The sequence below is a fragment of the Indicator indicator genome, chromosome 15 (assembly GCF_027791375.1).
Source record: "Indicator indicator isolate 239-I01 chromosome 15, UM_Iind_1.1, whole genome shotgun sequence".
Taxonomy (NCBI): Eukaryota; Metazoa; Chordata; class Aves; order Piciformes; family Indicatoridae; genus Indicator; species Indicator indicator.
Genome location: NC_072024.1, coordinates 12823339 through 12843178, shown reverse-complemented (window position 1 = coordinate 12843178; position 19840 = coordinate 12823339). Strand labels below are relative to the sequence as shown.

Below are 19840 nucleotides of genomic sequence, written 5' to 3'. Positions count from 1 at the left end.
GAATAAGCTGGGAATGAGATGCTTGGGCTGGGCTTTCCTCCCACGGGGTCCAATCCACTGCAACATGGGATGTGTGAGATTTGGCTTCTTCCTTCAGTTGCTTGTTTTAAAAGAGGGCAAAAGTTGCTACCTTTGGCATGGGGTGGATGGAATAGGAGGGAATGGGAAATGTGCTTGCTTCAGCTTCAAGCATGGTCCATCCTGGTGACTAAAGGCATACCATGTGATGAGGCCATACCACCTCTCATCTGTGGGAGGGATCTGTAGATTGCAGTAACTGATGTAAGTCGGTGTCTGTTTCTGTCCTGAGGCTCTGCGGGGGCTGACACAGCCTGTGGTGGCACCTACTACCTGTGGTTCCTGGGGGGTGTGCTGCTTGGGCTGCCTCAAGTGTTTCCCCCTGCAACTTGTGCCCTCTTGAGGCACTCAACCCAGAGTTAGAAAGCAACTGCATCCTACTAGCTTAAGGAGAGGTGGAGGGTCTTACTCTGTGTCTCTTCACATGAGCATGACTCTTTACCTTCCTCTCTGTAGCTTGTTCTTTCAGATCACAGTTGAGGGATGCCTTTCTGCCTGCTTGCTCAGGCTGCTGAAATGGGACCTGAGCTTTATTCTGGAAATGGAAGCAATTAAAGAGCCTGCAAACAGCTCTGTCCCTCCCCAACACCATATCCGCCCAGGTGGCTGCCAGTGCCTCCCTGGGATGGAAACATCTCCTCTCACCTCTGCTCAGCCTGGTTTCCCCCCAGCACGTGCTGCTGCACTTGTGTGATTGTGCTCTGCTGTGCTGTGAAAGCTCTGACACCCAGCCCAAATCAACAAGGACACAATTTTTCAGCTGAGACTTGGCCCATAGTGCATTTCTGAGTCAGTGCTGGAGCTGGTACCATGTACCTGTAGTGCTGGGGCATTTTTGCAAACATCTAGTGAGCTCTAGACACCCTCAATGTCCCTGCCTGGGTGGCAGCTCTTGCCGGCCAAGACTGCTGAGTCAAAACTGTTGTTGCTGACCCCCTAACCTCCCTAATTCTGTTTATGCTCATGAGCAGGGAGAAACAGAGAAGGGTGAGCAGGCCTTCTTTTTTTTTTTTTTTTTTTTTTTTTTTTTTTTGTGGCTTTCAAGTTTCGGTGATGTTTTTCATCAGGAAAATGATAGTTGCATAGAAGCAGTTAATTGGAGGAAAAGTTTATGGTAATAAATGTCAAGAATGTTTCAGGGATGGTTTGTATGAAATAAGTTTCTTTAAAGCCTCCCAGCAAAAACAAAAACCTTGCCCTATTTTGAACCTTGCCAAAGAGAAACAACTTCAAAAATTCAATTTTATCTTTTTTTTTTTCCTTTTTCAGTGTGTATAATATTTAAGTGTTTTTTTCTCCCCTCAGCCTGTGCTCTTTAAACAAAGCATGTGTTTTCCTGGCGCAGCTCCCCAGAGGCAGCTCTGCTGGAGTGGAAGGCAGGGGCTGAGGAGAGATGATGGTTGGACAAGTCCAGGCAAGTCCTGGTTTTTGGCAGGAGCTGGAATCCTCCATTTTTTTGGGGGTGGGGCTGGGGGATGGACTGTGGTCAGTTGAGTTTCCTGCCTGTGCTTCCCATTTCTCCTCTGAAACATGCCATCTGTGGATGGCGATGCCCACAGCCAAAATGAGGAGCAAGCTGCAGGCATGCACAGAGTATGTTGATATCCTGGGGCAGAAGGTGATAAAGGAAAGAATAAATGCTTCCAAGTGATGTTAGCACCTTGGCTGCCTCTCCCTGTGCAGCCATCCTCTGTATCTCATTGGGCTGTTGGTAACCTTGCTGTGCCTCTTGCTTCCTTAAGCAAGTGAGGGCTTGAGGAGGTTGGCATGAAAAAAATGGGATGGGAAAGATGATTTCCTAGGAGGAGATATTTGTCTTCATGCATGGTCTGAAACATCCCTGGGATGATGAGGCTGCCTGAATCTGCCTGGAAGCTCCACTCACCCCAGTGCAGCCAAGCCCTGCTGCGCACTGCCTTCCAGCCACAGCCGTACCTTCGGCCCCAGCTGCAGGGCTCGGTGCTGGTGTGTTTTTCATAAAGGCTCTTAATCACATACAGGATGTTTCTGTTTGTTCAAGCAATGAAATCACACAAACAACCCACCCCCAGTTTGGCTTTCGCGGAGCATCAGCTGCTTGACCCAAGTCCTAGGCAGAGCTGGAGCAGTCCTCCCGTCTCCTCCTCTGGCTCTCGACCTGGCAGCGCAGTGAGAGCGCGCTTTCATGTTGTGGACATGGCCTGGAAAGCTGCCCGGCACCGGGGACAGGATTAGATTAGGGCTGGGAGCTGGGGCTGACTCATCGCTGGGGCTCGCGCTTGGCCGAGGCGGTGGCAGCAGCATCTCGCGGGAGCTCGTGGGGAGGCTCGGAGACCTTGAGCTGGGACCAGGCCCATGTTTTGGGGGTTGGGTTGCAGGCAGGCTCCACGTGAGCAGTGCTTGCCAGCTCAGACCCTCTCCTAAGAAGAGCACAGTTGTTTTTTTGAGTGGGTTAGAGGTGGATTGCAGGCATCGCCTCTCATTCCTGGGCTCTGGGGTTGTGCTGTTGCGTTACCCCAAGCACCCAGCCTTGCTTGGGGATGTTGCAGACCAGCCACTGCATTGTTGTCTTTAGCTTTGAGCTTCATCCCTCGGGGTGTTAAGCATAAGGAGAGCAGGAATGCCTCAGGATGGATCAGAATGAAAAAACACCCTGACTTTTCTTGCCCCTGTTGTGCACGTTGGTCCCGTTGCTGCTGTTTCCATGGCAAAGCAGCGGGCCTGTAACCCAGCCTGCTCCATGCTCCTGACTGTTCAGAGGAGCAAAAATCCTTGGAGATGATGAGAATAATGTAAGAAGCCATTAACGAGAGTGGGAGAAAGAACGGAGGAGCTGGAGCAGGGTCGGGGCGGGGGCGCGGGAGGCAGGGCTGGTTTTTGGCAGGGAGCAGGTCACGTTGGCAGCCTGCTCGCCTCGCCTTAGATGTGTTATGAAGTTTTGGAGGTTGCTTGAAAAGTGTCTGGGGAGCAGTGGCGAGCCAAGCGGGCCACGGGCCAGCTTGCAGCTAAACATGTTGTTGTGTAAAATTGCAGTCAATTAATTTAAGACCTGCCAATTTCAGCTGCAGAGCATTAGGAGGTTCTGTCAAGTTTTCAATGGGATAAAAAGGGGGAAAGGGGGATTAGTTTTCAGCACTTGGAAGGGCAAATAGTGATCCTCTGCTCAATCCTGCAAAGCACCTCCTCCTCTCTCTGCTTCTTTTGGTTGTGGTAAACTTGCTGCCGTTGATGTTAAAAGTCCTGGTGTGTGCCATTGGGTCTGGGATGGTTGAAGGACAACAGCTGGAGCCCAGTGAGATGTCAGTGGCCATTCCAGGGTCTGGGGAGGCACTGGCTGTGGGGAGATGACTTAATCCCCTTTGGCTTTGCAGAGGGTTCCCACCACAGCCCCATAGGGAGCATCCCCTCTTGCATCTTGTGATAGTCTTCCCCAGACGTCTGATCATGCAAGACTGGTCTGATCCTTGGCATGTTGGGTGGCATGCTGTCTGTCTGTAATAGAGGAGGAGCTGAAAAATAGTCAGAGTAACCTGAAGAGATGCCTTAAGTACTCTGCTTGTCAGCTTAGAGGTCAGAACTATCATTCATGATAGGGTGCTTAGACTGGTACTGACCATTCGAGAAAACCTACCCTGGAGAGCCGTCAGCCAAGTGAGCACAGTGTCTGAGCCCAGAAAGGCTTATGTATCCCTTATGTGGTGGCAGTGACATGGTGCTGCTCTGCAGAGCTCCTCTCTCAGGATGTGCCCCATGCCAGCTACTCCCTCTGCCCATTGTACTGTCATGCTGCAGGAGCGTGGCACTTCTGGCAAGGGGACCCTGCTGGAACTGGTGTTCTGTTGTGTTTGCTCCAACCTTCATCGGAAAAGTGTGTCCCAGGTTTTGAAGAGCAGTGCAAGCTGGCTTTTTGTTGGGGTTAGGGTTTTTCTTGCTGGTTTTTTTCATGGTTTACAGCATAGTGAAACCTGTGAGAAAGCTCAGCTCTACTTGTGAGTAACAGTCATGGGACTGGCAGGCAAGCTGGCTTTGGCTGTTCCTCTTGGCCTGCTCACAGCCAGCAGCAGGGCTGAGCAAGAAGGGGAGCTTGTTCTGCTTGGGACTTGTGCCTCTCTGGCTGTGGCTTAGCTCTCCTCTGTCCTTATCCTGACTTGCTTTTACATCTCCGACAACAACTTAGCATAGATTTACACACGTGTGCCTGTGTGTGTCTGTTCTTTCTGTGGTCTCATACCCAGGCTTTTATTGTAGCCTCAGCCACCATGGCTCTGTGTTTCCCAGGACAACTTCTTCAGCTGCTGCTGCTTTCTTACTCACCATGGAGAGGTACAAACCCACATCTCAATGTTTGTGCTTTTCTGTCCAAGGGCCCTGTTCTGGCTTCAGTGCCCAGAGCTGCTGCACATCCCCTCGGGGCTGCAGGGATTTTGGAGGTAGGTCCCTCCTCTAGAGCCAGGCTGTGCCGCGTAGGCACTGCTGTCTGCGGACTTCCACAGAATATATGAAGTGTAATTTCCTCCTGCTTTGCTGGCAGCTTGTTAATATTTCACTGGGACATGGGGGCAGACTGAAAAGCCTGTGCTTCAAAGAAGGGCAGCTTTCAGCAGCTCTGGGGTTAGCTTTTGGTTTCCCAAGCTCTTGCTATAACTCGTTCTGTGGTTTTAAAAATAGGTAAAAAAAAAACAAAAAAACCACTCAGCAGAGGAGGAAGCCCAGAGAAAGAGCCTGGCCATTGCCTGTGTGTCACTGCCTTGCTGAGCTGGGTTGCGGGTCTAGCGTCTGCTCAGCTCCGCTCCTGCATTGCCATTCAGGAAAAAAAATTATAAATTCACTCTAGTTAAGGGAGAAGGACTGTCTGCAGGCCTTGTGAGCCCACTTGTGTTTGAAATTGCCAGTTGGGATCCTCTGCAGCCCAGCTGTGTACTACTGATGCCAACCCGGTGCTTAGGAAGGGCTGCTGGTGAGGTGCATTTTAGGAATGACTTTTTTGAGGGGTTTTTTGGGGACTTAATTTTGCCTGGTCCTGGACTCCACAAATCGGAGCAGGATTGGCCCTCCAGGGGCAATAACAGAAGAATTACTGCATTGCATGGGCGTCTTTATGTGTTTTTTAAACCCTGCCTTCTAATTATAAATAATGGCTGTGATATGAGATATGATTATGATGGATGGTGATTCTGTATTCCGTGTGCATTAGCAGCTTTAACCTTGCTGGGGTAATTATGTCTCATTTCAAATTCTGATACTATTTATTTGAGGTAGGGGACTGGGAATTTAATTTCTACTGCTTTGTCTTTTAGTGTTTATTATTATTTGAAAAGGATACCTTCGTGAAATTGTTTTTTAATCATTCCCTCCAGTTGGCAGCACCAGTTCATTAATATTTTCAGGGCCCAAATGGGGTTGTTTTAGAGATGTTTGTAAAGGTAGATGTTTCAGGGGTATGTGCAGCTGAGGGCCAGTGTATAGGACAGAAGCTTCTCTTCTGAGACACCTGTGTGCATCCCGCTGGCTTTGGTCTTCCCAAAGCAACTATCCTTGCCCGTTTGCACTAGTTGCTGCTCTTGACCTTCATGTCTCTGCCAGGCTGGGCTCCTTCCTCACAAAAGGTCTCTGGGGGAGTCCAGGCAGGAGCAGGCAGGGCTGAGCCATCGTCCTGCCTTCCCCTCTCACCATCTCTGACAGCACGTTTAATTAAAAACCACATCAACCCGAAGATTACGCACGTGGTCCTTAATCAGTTTGAAGTCTCCGTGAGAATAAAGTAATTATACTACTCGTTTGGTTACAGTAATTAAAACTTTAATTAACATCATTTCCCACCCCTTGGCCTCCCTCTACAGATATTCAGGAATGCAATGGGTACCTGCCAGGGTTGTACCTTGGGATAAAGCCATTTATCCGGGGGCTGTCTGCCCATCCTGTTTTCCACTCCCTCCAGCATCATGCTGGTGAGGTCCAGCCATGCTTGGTGCTTGCCTGTCTTTCACTGGGTTGCTGGATGCCAATCTGCATCCTTGGCTGGGAGCAGCTCCTTGGTCACAATGCAGGCAAGTTTCAAGGGGTGACAGCTCCAGTTGAGGTCCTGTGTCAGCAGTGAGGAAGGTGGTAGGTGTTCCTCAAAGATCTGAGACCTTGATGTGTGCTCTGGTCTACTCTTGGCCAGAGCCAAACTTTCAGAGAGCAGCCTTGCATCTGCAGGAGTAATTTATTAGGAAGCTGTCTGTGCTTTTCGTTTCCCATTGCATGGACCTGCAAGATCTGCCACTACTTGTGGCAGAGTGCTGTTTGTTGTATCTGAAAAGCTCAGGATGAGTTCCAGCCCCCTTTCACCCTAGTTTACCTCCTGGGTGAGCCCTGTAGTCACAAAGGGGCTCTGTGTTGGCCAGCGGGACCCAGCGCTCCCTGACAGCCTGCCAAAGGGATTGCTGCCTGGAGAAGCAGGGTGGGGATTTCTGCATCGGTGCTGAAGGAAATCCATGCTGTGTAAAACCTGAGCTCTTAAATATCTTGAGCAGCATCCTTAGGGAAAGCAATCTCTGTATTTAAATCTTCTCAATCTCTCCTTCAAAATTACTTCTATCTGCAGCATGAAGAGCCTTATTTTCATCCTGGTTTTGAAGCGAGAGCCTGCTACAGAGAAGTGGTTTTCATTGCTCCAAGTTCTGTGTGGTGGGCAGCCATGGCACCATAGCTTTCCCCTGGCTTTGTGGAGATGCAGAGGAGGGTGTAGCGTAGCCAGGGATGTGGCTCTTGAGGTCAGAGCTGCTGTAGGAGGGCCAGAGATTTAGAGTGTGGGAACAAAGCCTTAAAATGCAAATGAAAAGTGAGAGCAGGGAATTTAGCAAACATGTCAAGAGCTCAAGGTGGTGCAAGTGAGAGGGTCTGATTTTTGAAGCAAAATATTTGGAGGCACTCTCCTGTGTGCTCAGCCTGAAGCCAGGCTTAGCTGGCTGTTATCGCTGGGAACACCAGGCATGGAACAGCAGAAGATTTCTTCTGTAATCTTGGAGGTGCTTATGTCTGGAGCAGGGACTGTTTTGGAGGAAAGGCAGAGCCTGGAGTTGTAATTGTGGAATGTCAATAGTGAAAATGTTATCTGAAAAAGAAAAAAAAAAATTAAAAGTGTGACTAACTTCTTGCCTCTTCCTGATGCCATGGGTTACATTTCCATCAAGTTCATTGTGTGATATATGATTTTGTCATTGAATTTGTAAGAGATTCTGGATGTGCAGTTCTGCTGCCAGTACTGGGTGTTAATATTTAATGTTGTTTCTGTGCCCTGTGATATTTAGACTCTGATCATTTATTGCTTATCAGCTTCTTTTGGGCAGTCTGATGTGATTTGTCTGTGGAGATAAAACACCAGGACAGTCCAGAGCTGCAGTAACAAGAGGCCTGATGGGTAGGAAGGGATCAAAGCCAGTGTTAAACAGGTAAAGCTGAATCACCCCATGCAGTCAGCATTGTCCTTCTCCCTGGGTAGAGGTGAGTGGGCAGTGGATTTAGCTCCTGTTAGATCCCCCTTGCTGTAATGTGTCCCTGCAGCAGACAGCTTTTGGCTGTGGAAATAGTTGCTGGTGTGCTTACATGGCTGGAGCTGAATGAATGGGGAGCTGCTGAGGTGGGGCTGCAGAAGACTCTTAGAGTCTGATGGATGGATAAATCCCGATGCAAGGCATGGTGCAACCCTACTGGTTGTTGCTGGATCTGTGTGTGGGGCCTCTGGTGCAGGTGCTGGAGTGGAATAGGGCCTGCTGCCCAGGGGTTCCCTGAAGCAGATTCTCCCCACCTTGGGGTCTGTCCCTCCACAGCCTCCCCTGTGTGGGCTTCACTTTCCACTGGCTCCTCTGTTTGCCACATCAACAGACCCTACCTTGTCCTCAGGCAGCTCCTCTCTTTCTGCTGTGTTGTTTTAGAAACCAGGAAGGAAACAGCTCTTTTCCTGAAGATGAGGGAGGAGAAAAGGATACAGCTGATCTCCAGCTGTGCTACAGGCCTGGGAGCTTGTCCACCTTCCCTGCTACATCCCTGTTGAAGCCTCACTGCCTCCTTCCTTGCCATTTGGGATCCCCTGACAGATCTGGAAAGAGCAGTGTCCCCATCGCTGCTGACTGGCAGCAGGGGTTTGAGTCCTTGTCCATAGTTATATCCCAAGCAGCCAGGAAGATGAAGGTGGTGAGACAAGCCTTTGGTGTTCGTGTTGGGATTGTCTTGATCTGGTTGGTCAAAAGTGTGGTGAGACTTGGAAAGGAAGGTTTGTGCTGTTCTGTTGAGCTAAGCAGCATTTTTAGGAAGAAAATAAGTGGTGGTTCAGATTTGCAAGAGAGAGAGAAACTTCTAAGCTATGGAGAGGCGTGGGATGGCATCTCTGGGTCTGTCCTCCTTGCTAGCCAGTGCAATGGGCTGGGTATTGCAGGAGACTGGTAGCCAAGGGCCTGGGCTGGTCCCCATGGGACAGAGCGATGCAGTCTCCTTGGTGAAACCTGTGCCTTGGCAGTGAAGGCATGGCTTTTGTTTGGTAAATCAAGTGCTGAGTCCTTCAGGTGAGACCTTTCTTCAGGGACTTCTCTGGGACATTTAGGACTTAACTCGCCCTAGGCTAGTCATGTGGAATCCAAGTCCTGTGGTAGCCAGGAGGGTGACAACATTGCCATGGCTTGCACATGTGCCTGAGGCCTGTGGAGATGCTTGGGATGTCTACAGTAATTAATAAATGGGGAAAAAACAATCCTGTATTTCTGTGATGTGCTGTGCCCTTCACTGCTGTCACCCAGGGCTTTTTCCTGCATGGAGGGGAACAGTGGAATATAGAGAGAAGGTCCCGATCCCATTTTGCTGTGTGCATTTTCTCCTCTTACCTTCTGCTTGGCAGGGCTGAACTTCCTTCCCCGTCCACTACTGGGCTCTCCTACCTCTGCAGCTCCCTCCTCTCTTCCCATGGCTTGAGAAGCTTTGGAACCCACTTACATGCCTGTGTGTGATGGTTTGAAACTGTCTACCCTCCCTTGCGAGGGACACATCTGTGGTGAGGTGTAGGGCTGGGGTCTCGCAGTGCATTTATGCCAGAGAAGGCACATCCAGGTGGAGCTCCCTCCCTGGGAAGCTGATGCCCTGGTGGCTGCTGCTGTACATTTCCTGCCCCCCCACTTCCCCGGGAGCTGCCATAGATTCTCTTTAGCCATGAAGAGCCCAGAGCACATAGGCTCGGCAGCTGCACGCACGCTCCCTGCACAGGTTATTTTGCATCACTGTTGCTCGGCTTAGGGTCAGCAAAGACTGAGGACAGCCATCCTGCTGGGCCACAGCATCACATGGAGGGGTCCCTGGGGTTCCCTGTCCTATGCCCGCCCTTCACCACACTGCTTGCCAGCTGCTGGTGCCTCCTACCCAGTTCCCGGCTGCCCCCAGGGCAGAGGCTGTCCATTGATTCGCTTGTCAGGGCCCCCTTCTGACCGCCTCAGCCCCGAGTGATGCTGATTGGGAAATAATTGCAATAATAATAGAGATATTTTGCTCCTGAGTGACTAGACGATATGAACTGGGCGCTGAGCCAGGAGAGTTTTGAAGGGCAAAGCTGGGAAATCAATGGCTTGAGACTGCCAGAGAAGCCATGGGGACTGGGGGACGGGACCTGGGGCTTTGCTGAGAAAGGAAACAGGGCAAGTGCTTTTACCCATCCTACCCCACGTGGCTCTCAATTCCTTATAATTCCTTTCCCTTACTCATTTTCTCTGTCACTCCCTCCTGCACCCGTGTTTGACTTTGGTGAAGGTGCCTTGTCACTCACTCCCTCTTTCCAGCAGTTGTGTTGTGGTACAGAGAGATCGAAAAGATTTTTGACAGTATTGCAGTTCTATCAGCATTGCTGCAATGGTGTGTTGGGCTGTACCTTTCCAGCCTGCTGATGGAGCAACGTGGGCACATCTGGTTAGGGGAGGTTTGGGGAAGGTTTGAAGGTGGTGAGCACGGTGCTGGTCAGTGCCATGCTTTGCCATTCCATGCGTGGGCTGATGCTGGTCTGGCTGGCTTTGTTAGGCTTGGTCTGTGCAGGGGAATGCTGCTCATGTGGGTGGGTGAAAAAGAGGAAAGGATGGAGATGAGTTTGAGCAAAAGAAAAAGGTGGTTGGAGAGGTTTGGGGAAAGTAGTGCTTTGGTTTGGGGTCCTGCTGGGAAGGGTCACACCTCTGCCTCCTCCTCTCCGCTATGTCCTGTGGCAGACCCTAGTGCCTTCACACAATTCCCACCTCACCTCCTTGGAATGGTGCGGTGGTGCATCTGTCCTCAGCCCGCAAGCCTAACCTGGGGATGCTGTCCGGGGACAGCACGGCGACAATAACGAGTTTTGAAACTGGCTAGATGAACCGGTGTCGTATCTGTCAGTGATGGCAGGTCGCTGGCATTTGCGGCTGTTACGAGCAGTGATTCAGATTAGGTTATCTCCTGGGCTTTCGATTTGTTATGCTGACAGAACTGAAGTCCCGGTGTTCACCGGTTCAAGAGACAAAAGCCTTGCTTTTATTTGTCTTTGTAATGCGAATGGGCTCTCACTGGGTGGGAGGAAGCAGCTCATCACGCCCCATTCCCTTGGTGAGCTAGTGGTGAGGCAGGAGCATCCCAGCCCCGTGCGAGGAGTTGGTGAAACCTCCTCCCTGGCTGTGCTGGAGGCCGGGAGGCTGGCAGCCAGCTCTGCGGGGCCCCGGCGTGCCGGGTCCGAGCAGCCGGCAGCAGGCAGCTGCCAGCCTGTCTGGGAGGAGTCCTGCGTCTGCTCCACGCCCGGCTGGTGCATTCCTGTGCAGGCAGCTGGCGGGCCGGCGGGGAGGGTGGCCGGCTGGCTGAGGGAGCAGAGGTAGCCGGGGTGCTGGCTGCCAGCCTGCCCCGCATAGCTGGGATGTTTCTCTGGGGCCATCCTGTCCCCAGTCCTGAGTTCGAGCTCTTGAGAGATGCATCCCCAAGCCCTGCTGTGCCCTTGCTGCCTGTACCCCTCCAGCTGGGTGCTTGGAAGCACAGAGGCTGTATGGTGAGCCCAGGTAAAACATGATCAAGGCTCTCCTGGTGGCAGTTTTCTTGACACTGAGACGAACTAGAGGTGAATCCTCCATCACCCTGGATGCTGAGTTTGTCCACCTGCAACATGGCAGGAGCCACTGCCTTCTCTCCCCTGCCTTATCCCTGCTCTTGCTGCCTGCTGTGCCTAGCCCATGCCATGCCTGCCTTCTCTCCCTACTGGTTTTGCCCCCCCCCAGGACAAATGATGCTGTGGACCCACAGTTGCTCCTGCCCCTGTATTTTGCTGGACAGCCCCTGCACCTTCCTGGGGTGGGGGGAGAAGCATGTGATGCCCCAGAACAGCTGACCTGGGAACCGCATTTTAAATCCTCATCCTCCTTTGGAAACTGGAGAGGGACATGTGGGCAGCAGCTGCTGGCACTGCTGGTCCTGAGGAATGGTTGGTGGGAGGAGGCATGTGGAGGGGCAGAAAGTGTCCCTGTCCCCATACTGGCTGCTGCCTTGGGGTGAGCCCAGGCCGCATGCCAAGAGAGGCTGTGCAGGCTGGCACCCCCGGGGGGTTGTTCTCCCCCTCCAACCCCCCAGCTGGACACGGAATACTCCCTGCTGTAGGCTTGTCAGCATGGTGTTGTGTGACACTGCCTGGCAGCTGTCACCTTCACCTTGGGGCAGCTGGGCTTCACAGGTCTCCTGTTGCCTCAGTGAGGTAGCTCCATGGTTTGTGGACTCAGCTCTGTTGGAACCTGTTTCTCTCCTGGTTTTATTTGCTCTGTCTTGTGCCCTTTGGGTGGATGGTGCCAAAATGAAAGCAGAATGGTGTGGCTGTCAGCATGGCCCTCCTCTTGTGAAGGGAAATGCTGGTTTGGCTGAGGGAGCCCAGGCCTTTTGTGGTGGCTGAGCAGTGAACACAAGTGGCACACGGAAGGGAAAGTTTCAGCTCAAGCTCGGCTCTGCTCTCTGCACATGTCAAAGCTTTTTCTTCCTCCCAGTTCAAGGATGTGCTGTGAAACTTCTCACTGACAAGAGGATGGGGCAGGAGGGGACCAGGACACGGACAAAGGTGGGACAGGGACCTTGATCCAGCATCCTCTCCTCACAGCCCCTTCTTGTCCCACAGTGCTCAGTTTCTGTTCTCAGTGGACATCCCTGGGGCTGGAGGACTCTTGGCTTCCCTGAGTGAGCGTTAAGAGGGAAGGGGGAGGCTTTGAAATGCACTCCCATAAATAAGCCTTTCTTTCACGTCGCCCGTCTGCGCTGTGCGAGCCCCGTGGATGGAACTGGAAAGGGTCCCCGTGAAAAGGCTATGGAGTGTGTTTCAGGCAGATAAGTCGATGCCTTTGAAGTGTGGCAGGCGGGCAAAAGCGCCCTCCTCTTGTAGCTGCTGCCAGCCGCTGCGAATTAATCACAGCCCTGTACAGATAAGAGTACAAAGCCTGGCTGAGCACTTCTCCTGCCCGAAGGAGGGGTCTGCAGGAGGCTGCTTGGGACCCAGGATGGGGCCTTGAGAGCCTGGAGGGGAGGAGATGGAGGGCTGGGATGGGAGAGTTCCATGGGGGGGCCGACTGTGGGGTAGTGAAGAGCCTCTTCACCTCAATGGTGGGCTTGAGGGGGGTCCCCTGCAGTGAGACTGACTCTCTTGGGGATCTTCTACATGTGTCCACAAACACATGTTTTCAGTCCCACCCCAACATGCCCTGGACCCTGGTCAGACCTCTACCAGCATGTGTTAAATCCAAAGGCAGGCTTGGCATGTCTGCAGCTGCCTTCCCTCTCCGGCTGTGCTTCCTCCCTCTCTGCCTGGAGTCCCTGGCCAGGGCTGAGCTGTAAAGCCCTGTCCCCTGCTGCTGTCCTCCTCCAGACCCGCTGCCAGCGCTGGGTGGCTGCCAGGTCACAGCTGCTGCCCTTCATTCCTCTTGTTGCCTGTCTTTCCAAAAGGCGGCCCTGGGGAGGTGCCTCTCTCTGCTTTGTGCCAGTAGCTGGAGGCTGTAAGGACGTTGGGAGGTTTTCAGCTTGGTGATTTGTTGAGTGGTAGTCAGGCAGCAGTTATGGCAGTGGGGAAGTGCTTCCTCACCTGGACAAGCCTGGAGGGCATCTTGTCCAGGAGAGCAAGGGTGCTGCAATGAAAGGAGCTGCCTACTCTTGATGTTTAGGTTTTGCCTTTGCTGTCCTTTCCCTCCTTTGCCTTTCACATGGGTTTCAGGTCCCAGCCTTGTCTTGTACAGCTCCTCAGGGCAGCAGCTCTTCAGCTAGTGCTGGCTGTGGTGGGGCCTGGGCCCTCATGACACTTTTGAATGCTCCAGCAGCATGGTTTGTAAAGGAGAACGGAGGGCATTGGAGAAGGGAGCATTGGGCTCAAGGAAGCAGCAGGACCTGTTGGTGCTGTTGTCTAACCATGACCTTGCACCACTGCATGCTTCTTAGCAAGGTGATGTGTTTTCCTCTTCCAAAATCTATATGGGAAGACAACTCCAACCAAGACCAGACCATCCCCAGGAACTCACTGTGGGCCTCCTAGGTGAAGATTTTGCCTCTGCCCAGCCAGGGCATGCTGTGCATTGTCAGTCACTGTGCTGGAGTGCCTGGGGGTTGAAGAATTGCATGTCCACCTTTGCCTCATCTTTCTTTTGCTGGGGTTCTTTGTGGCTGGCCTGGAAGGCATGGAGCCTGCTGATCAGGTGAGATGCCTTTGCATCTCCTGGCCTTGTGCTGCTTCCACAGCTTCTGGAAGGGAACAGATCTAAACCCTTTCCTCTTCAGAGTAAGATTATGCTGGCTGTTCTCCCTGTGAGATGGGCTTCTCACTTTGGATGGGAGGGTGGTGTGCACATGGGTTTCTGGCAGAGCAGCTTCCAAGCTTGCTTTGAGATGATTCACCCCAACAGGGAGCTTTTAATTTCTTGCCTCTGGTCTCCTCCATATACAAAATGAGGCAGCAGCCCAACAAGCTAATCTTGCTCCTGCTTTTCCACCCTGGTATGGCCTTGGGGTCCAGTCACCCCCTGGGTCTCCTGCCAGCCCCTCACAGGAGGCAGCTCTGCAGAGCTGCTGCCTGAAGCCAGCCTGAGGCAGGCAAGAGTGAGGGCAGGAATCCTGAGCAAGAAATTAGTGCGAGTAATTATTAGTATTGGGTAATTATATCAGCACCAGGATGAGGAGAAAGGTTAATAGGTTTATTTATTTATTTATTTTAGGTAAATGTCTTTTCCCCCGGGGGGGAAGGCAGGCAGGGTGGGCAGGAAGGAGCGTGTTTCCGAGGGGGGCTGCTCTGATTAAACCACATCCTCTTCCTCTTCCCCTGCCCCCACCTACCCTGCGGGTGTGGGAGAGGGGGGGAAGTGGTCCCTCCCAGTGCCTGTAAGATACGGGAGGCACTTTCTGCATCCCATAGAATCACAGAATTCTTTAGGTTGGAAAAGCTCTCTCAGGTCATTGAACACAACTGTTAACCCAGCACTGCCAAGTCACCACTAAACTATGTCCCTAAGTGCCACACCTACCTGTCTTTTAACTGCCTCCAGGGTTGGTGACTCAGCCATTTCCCTGGGCAGCCTGGTGCCTTGCAATCCTTTTGGCAAAGACATTTTTCCTAATAGCCAATTCCAACTTCCCCTGGTGCAACTTGAGGCCATTTCATCTTCTCCTGTTGCTTGTTACTTGGGAGAAGAGACTGACGCCCACCTTGCTACAACCTACAACATGTTATGGTCCAAGCATCCCTTCCCACCAGCTGGGAGAGATAGGTTCCCATCAGGCTGATCACACTGGAAAAACCCTAATGCTATGGTTCCCACCTTTGTCCATATGGCAGCAGGTGCTGTGGGCAGTCAGATTCTCCTGGTGTGGAATGATATATCTGCTGGTGATCTCCTCATGCTGGGGAGGAGTGGCAGGATGAGTTTGCCTACCATGAGCTAACTCAGAAACTTACCCTGTGCTCTGCCTTTTGGCCAGCCAGAAAATAACTCAATTACCACATCTTGCAAATTTCACTTTCCTGAATCCCAAACCTACCTAGAGATCATCCTTAGCAGGAGAGTTGCCAGAGAGAAGGATTCCTATGTGTATATGTCTGGGGTGGCCTTGTGCTCCCCACCAGAGCACCCTGATGTGTGGTAGGCTGGGCTCCAGCCCTGTTTGACTACTGAAAGTATTTTTAGGTGCTTCCTGGAGCCTCAAATTAACTGGAAGTGCTCCATGTCTGTTACTTTTTTTTTTTTTTTAATACAGCTCTTTCTCTTTCCCAGCACTGTGCAGTGCAATAATGTAATGGGGAAATTACCCTCCTAGTTAAAAATTACTGCCAGCGCGACATCCAGCCATAGATCTATTTTAGAACCAGGGTAAAACTATATTGATTCCTCTGTGCCGCAACTGTGGCCCATAAAAGGGTTGTAAAGGTGCATTTGTCACGTTGCAGTAGCGAGGTGGGGAGCTGCTGCCTTGCTGGAGAGGGGTGTGCTCCCCATTGCTGTCCTCCAGAGAGCTGACTTGGACACAACTTTGTAGAGCAGAAGCTGAGAAGCAGGAGGGAAGCAACCTGTGAGGGTTGGTGGGCTCTGGGGGTGATACTGGGTACCACTGAGCGTGGGGTACTGTGGGGCAGGGGTGTCACATGGCCCTATACCACAGATGTCTGGAGCTTGCCCTCCTCTGATGTTGGGAGCAGGAGCAAATGTTATCTGGGACCTGGTAAGAAAGACACACCCTTTCACCCCCAAAAAGGGTAGGCAGCAGCTTCAGGATGGGTGTTCAGTATCTCTGGGTTCTCTAGCACAGTGGTACCCAAGGTGGGGGGAGTGATGGGGAGCAGAGTCTGTGTAAGTGTCTGGCAAAAGGATGCTGAGAAGGGCAGGTAAGTACCAGGAGCACTTTGGGTAGTGGAGGAGGCTCTTCAGTCCTGCAGCAGGATGTACAGGGGCTATTGAGCTGTGCTGTGTGTTCTCAGGAGTTAGCCTGGCCCTGCAAGCCCACTCGCCGTGTCCCCACGGAGAGGGCGGCCCCTCTGCTCACTGCTGTGCAGGACTCGTCACTCTCTGGTTGCTCAGGGGTCTCTTTCTTAATTAAATACATTTGTTTTGTAAAACTGCCTAAAAATAATCCAGGGCTGGTGCATGCAGGAGGCTGGCAGTGAATCAAAGGCGCCGCTCTAATTAAACGGGCCCCAGTTTGTTTGTGAGCCGCATACATTTCCATGCTAATCAGCTGCACACCGGGATCCTGCTTTCCTGGCCCGTATCCTCCTGATTGGGAACTATGCAAATGCCAGTGGTGATTTATTGCAGCAGGGGGACCAGGGTGACTGGCATGCCAGCGTGACTGCCATGGGTGGCGCAAGTGCTTGGGCATGGTCATAGGAAAGGGTGTGGTGATCAGGGCAGGGATAGTGGTGGATTTGATCCTGTGTCCTGGGGGGGATCCTGAGTCCTGCAGATGGGGATGCTGGACCGCATCTCTGCGTGTGCTGGCAGCAGCGTGGAGCTGATCCGGAGCAGCATTTGCTCCATCTCACTGGGCACGCTGCTTCTCTGCCTGCTGCTGGGGTTTTTGCAGAATGTCCTGCTGGCATGTTCCCTGTCCCATCCCATCCCAGCAGACCAGACCCACTGAGCCATTTATCCAGCACTGTCTTCCCTGGGGCTGCCCCGTCCCAGGGGTCAGCTTGAATCTGGGGATATTCCCAGTGATGGCATTAGCAGCAAGCATCTGGTGGCAGGTAGGTTATGGCAGGTAGTGGAGCTGAGTCTAGCTTCTGTTCAGTAAGTGCCCCATGGTGCCTCCTGATGTGGTTATCACCAGTACAGCCAGAAACCATTGTGCTTAGGAAGAGCTTTAAAGTAATTGCAAGCTATAAGGGGATTAAAGCCTTTGCCACATTCCTGCTCAGGGAACAAAGGAGCTTTTGGAACCTCTGTTGACCCTCAGCTTCCTCGAGACCCTCTTGACTTTGCTGGTCATGAGCCCAAGTGTTTCCTCTAATGGATGGGGAGACAGGAGGCCAGCCTGCATGCATCCTGGTTAGCCTGGGCTTGGTGCAATGTGTCATGTCAGCTGCTTTCAGTACTGCTATGGCAAGATGGGTTTGCTGCTTTACTGCAAGCAAGAAGCTCCTCTGTGCCATGCTGCAAATCGGAGGGGCTTTGAGGCTGAGCGCAGCATTGAGGGAAGCAGAGCAGCTGTGCTGCAGTGGCAATGGCCATGCTGGTGTGGGATGGAGAGGTGGCATCCCTAACAGAGCACAGTCCCTGTTACACACCATGGCTGGGGACTGAGGTGCACGTGGGACTGTGCTCACCCCCCCTCGCTCTCCCCACAGATCCTGGTGGACTTGCTGGCTGAGAGGAAGCACCAAGCGCTGCAATATGAGAACGTCGTGGCCCATGAGGGCAGCTCCATTCTGCGAGACCTGGTGCTGAGTCCTGACCGCCAGCATATCTATGCCATGACTGAGAAACAGGTAAGAGGAGGGGATGGTAACCCCTCTGCTTTTTACTGACTTGGCAGCCTACATTGCCACCCCATCCTGCAGTCCTATGTGCTGGGATACCTTTCAGGCAACTCCCTGGTGGAGTCTGCTCTTTGCTTGCTCGAGTTGGGGCTACCTGGGGACTCCTTTCCCAGGTCAGAGTGGCAGCTCCTCCATGCTCCTCTCTGCAAAAGCACTGCCCCGAGGCATTGAGTCTGTGACCCTGCTGTTCCTGTTCTCCCTGGAGCTGTGCTCCAGGCATTAATTGTTAGCAGCTGCTTGAAATCCCCATGGTCCCTGGGGACTGAGGGCTTCCTGACCATTCTTGCAGTGAGGGGCTGGCCATAAACCCCCTCCCTGTTCTGTACATCCTCTCCTAGGCAGGATTTTTGCAGGTTAGCAGAAGCTCCTTGCTCCACAAATAACTTTTTCTTTTCTGGGGTGGCTGCTTTTGCGCTTCGGAGCAGTGGGGACATGGGGCTGCTCTGCCCCTAGGCCTTGGTGTGCACCCTTCAGTCTCTGCTGTTGCTCATGCTGAGTCACCCAGAGGTACAGATCTGATCTGGATCTGGTGCTGCCATCCTCGTGGTGTGATCAGGGCTCATGATAGGAAGGTTTGGTCATGAGCGTTTGCATGATGCCCAACCTGTGGCAGAGCTTGCTGGTGCAAGTTCATCCAGCCACAGGCTGCATTAGAGCAGGTGAAGCAGGTTCATGCCACAGTGGTGGCACTTCTTGGATCTGGTTTCAGCAGGGATATGCACCATACCTCGTGGAGTGACACAGATCCTGTGTCTCTGCTCAGCAGAGATGCGTGGGTGAGTGGAACTACTGTGGAGCTCCAAGCATAGCAGGTCTTCTGGCTGCCAGCCTGGGAGCTTGGGAGGGAGAAAGATGCTGGAGTAGGTCTGTGGGTTTGTCTAGACAGCCCCATAGGGACTGCAAAGCCCTTTACCTCCTCCTCCAAGCTCCTGTCTCTGTTTTCTGCTGTACAGCAGGAAAGCTTTGGCTTTCCAGGGGAGGAAAAAATTGCATTTGGGTTCCATGCAGCTGTCCTGGGCCATGTTTGTCCTTGGCTGTGTTCCTGTCTCAGGCCTGGTTCAGCTAAGCCTCCTGTCTGTGGGGGATATGTTGGAGGTGTGGGTGGAGTGGTTATGTTAGCCTGGACTGGGGGTCTTCCCCAAGGGCTGGCATGCACCTGTGCATGGTCTGCCTCAGGGGGACCTGCTGCCAACCCCCTTGCCACCATCTGCCTGAAGCAATGTCAGGGACAAACAAATGGGAGTGCTACAGGTATCCTTATTAGTATGCAAACTGAAGAGTGCTTGTTGGACAGCATTATTCCAGCCCTGTAGGCACCATGCTGAGCCCATGCCCTTCTGGGCTGGGAGGAGGGAAAGCACCTTGGGTTTAGTCTGCAGTGGAGAACTTGGCAAATTTTAGTTAATGAGTCCTGTCCTGTGGCAGCAGTGGGGAAACTGAGGGATGAGCATGGGAGGTGCAGGCAGCTGCTTGGTGCTGCTGGCTCCTCACTCAGGTGAGCAGGCAGCTGCTTGTACCCCCTCCCTGTCCCCCTCTTCTCCTCCCCTCTCCTTAATAAAACTCACTCTCTTCCCTACTACGGCTCAGTGTTATCAGAGTGCTGGTGGAAAGTAATTAAATGAACAGTTGTAACAGAGCTCGGAGGGCTCTGAGAATGAGGGGATTTTAATCAAATCTGGAGGAGCAATTAATAAAGGACTGGTAACCCTTTCAGAGCAGGGCTGTGGAAGCCACGGGGTGCCTGGCCAGCACTGGGAGCTGACGTGGGCCTGAACCAGTGCAGCCTGCTCCCACAACCCTGCAAAGATGCAGTGGTGGAAGGAGGTTGGCTGGCAAAAAAGCCTCCCTGGGGTGGAAGTGTTGCCTGCAGGCATGCTGCCTGGGTGGTGGTGGGGGTTTAGCCTGCTCCCCACCACTATGTCTTGTCTGATGGGGTGGGAGCCACAGGGCAGGGTGACTCCTGTCTCTGGCAGGGTCTAGCCATGGGCACAGCAGGAAACATACATCCCATCATCTTCTATTGCTCCTTGCAGGTGACACGTGTGCCGGTGGAGAGCTGTGAGCAGTACGAGAGCTGTGAGCTGTGCCTGGGCTCCCGGGATCCCCACTGTGGCTGGTGTGTCCTCCACAACATGTAAGTACCACAGGCTTGGCCCCAGGGCCACCCCAGCAAAACATGGTCCCTCTCCAATGCTGGTCTCCCTGGGGACATACCTCCTGGACTTCAGTCCTGAAGCATGGGGGGACAGAGTAGTCCAAGGGGTCTGTCAT

The 19840-nt window shown here is 52.6% G+C and overlaps 1 protein-coding gene across 2 annotated transcripts in view; it reads left to right on the top strand.

Moving 5' to 3' along the window:
• PLXNA1 (plexin A1) overlaps positions 1 to 19840 on the top strand; it is a 104586-nt gene that overhangs the window by 19748 nt on the left and 64998 nt on the right. For both annotated transcript variants that reach the window (XM_054387464.1, XM_054387463.1), the window contains exons 3-4: positions 17378 to 17518; positions 19603 to 19703. In XM_054387464.1, the coding sequence (XP_054243439.1) occupies positions 17378 to 17518; positions 19603 to 19703 (242 nt within the window). The remainder of the gene's footprint in view (positions 1 to 17377; positions 17519 to 19602; positions 19704 to 19840) is intronic.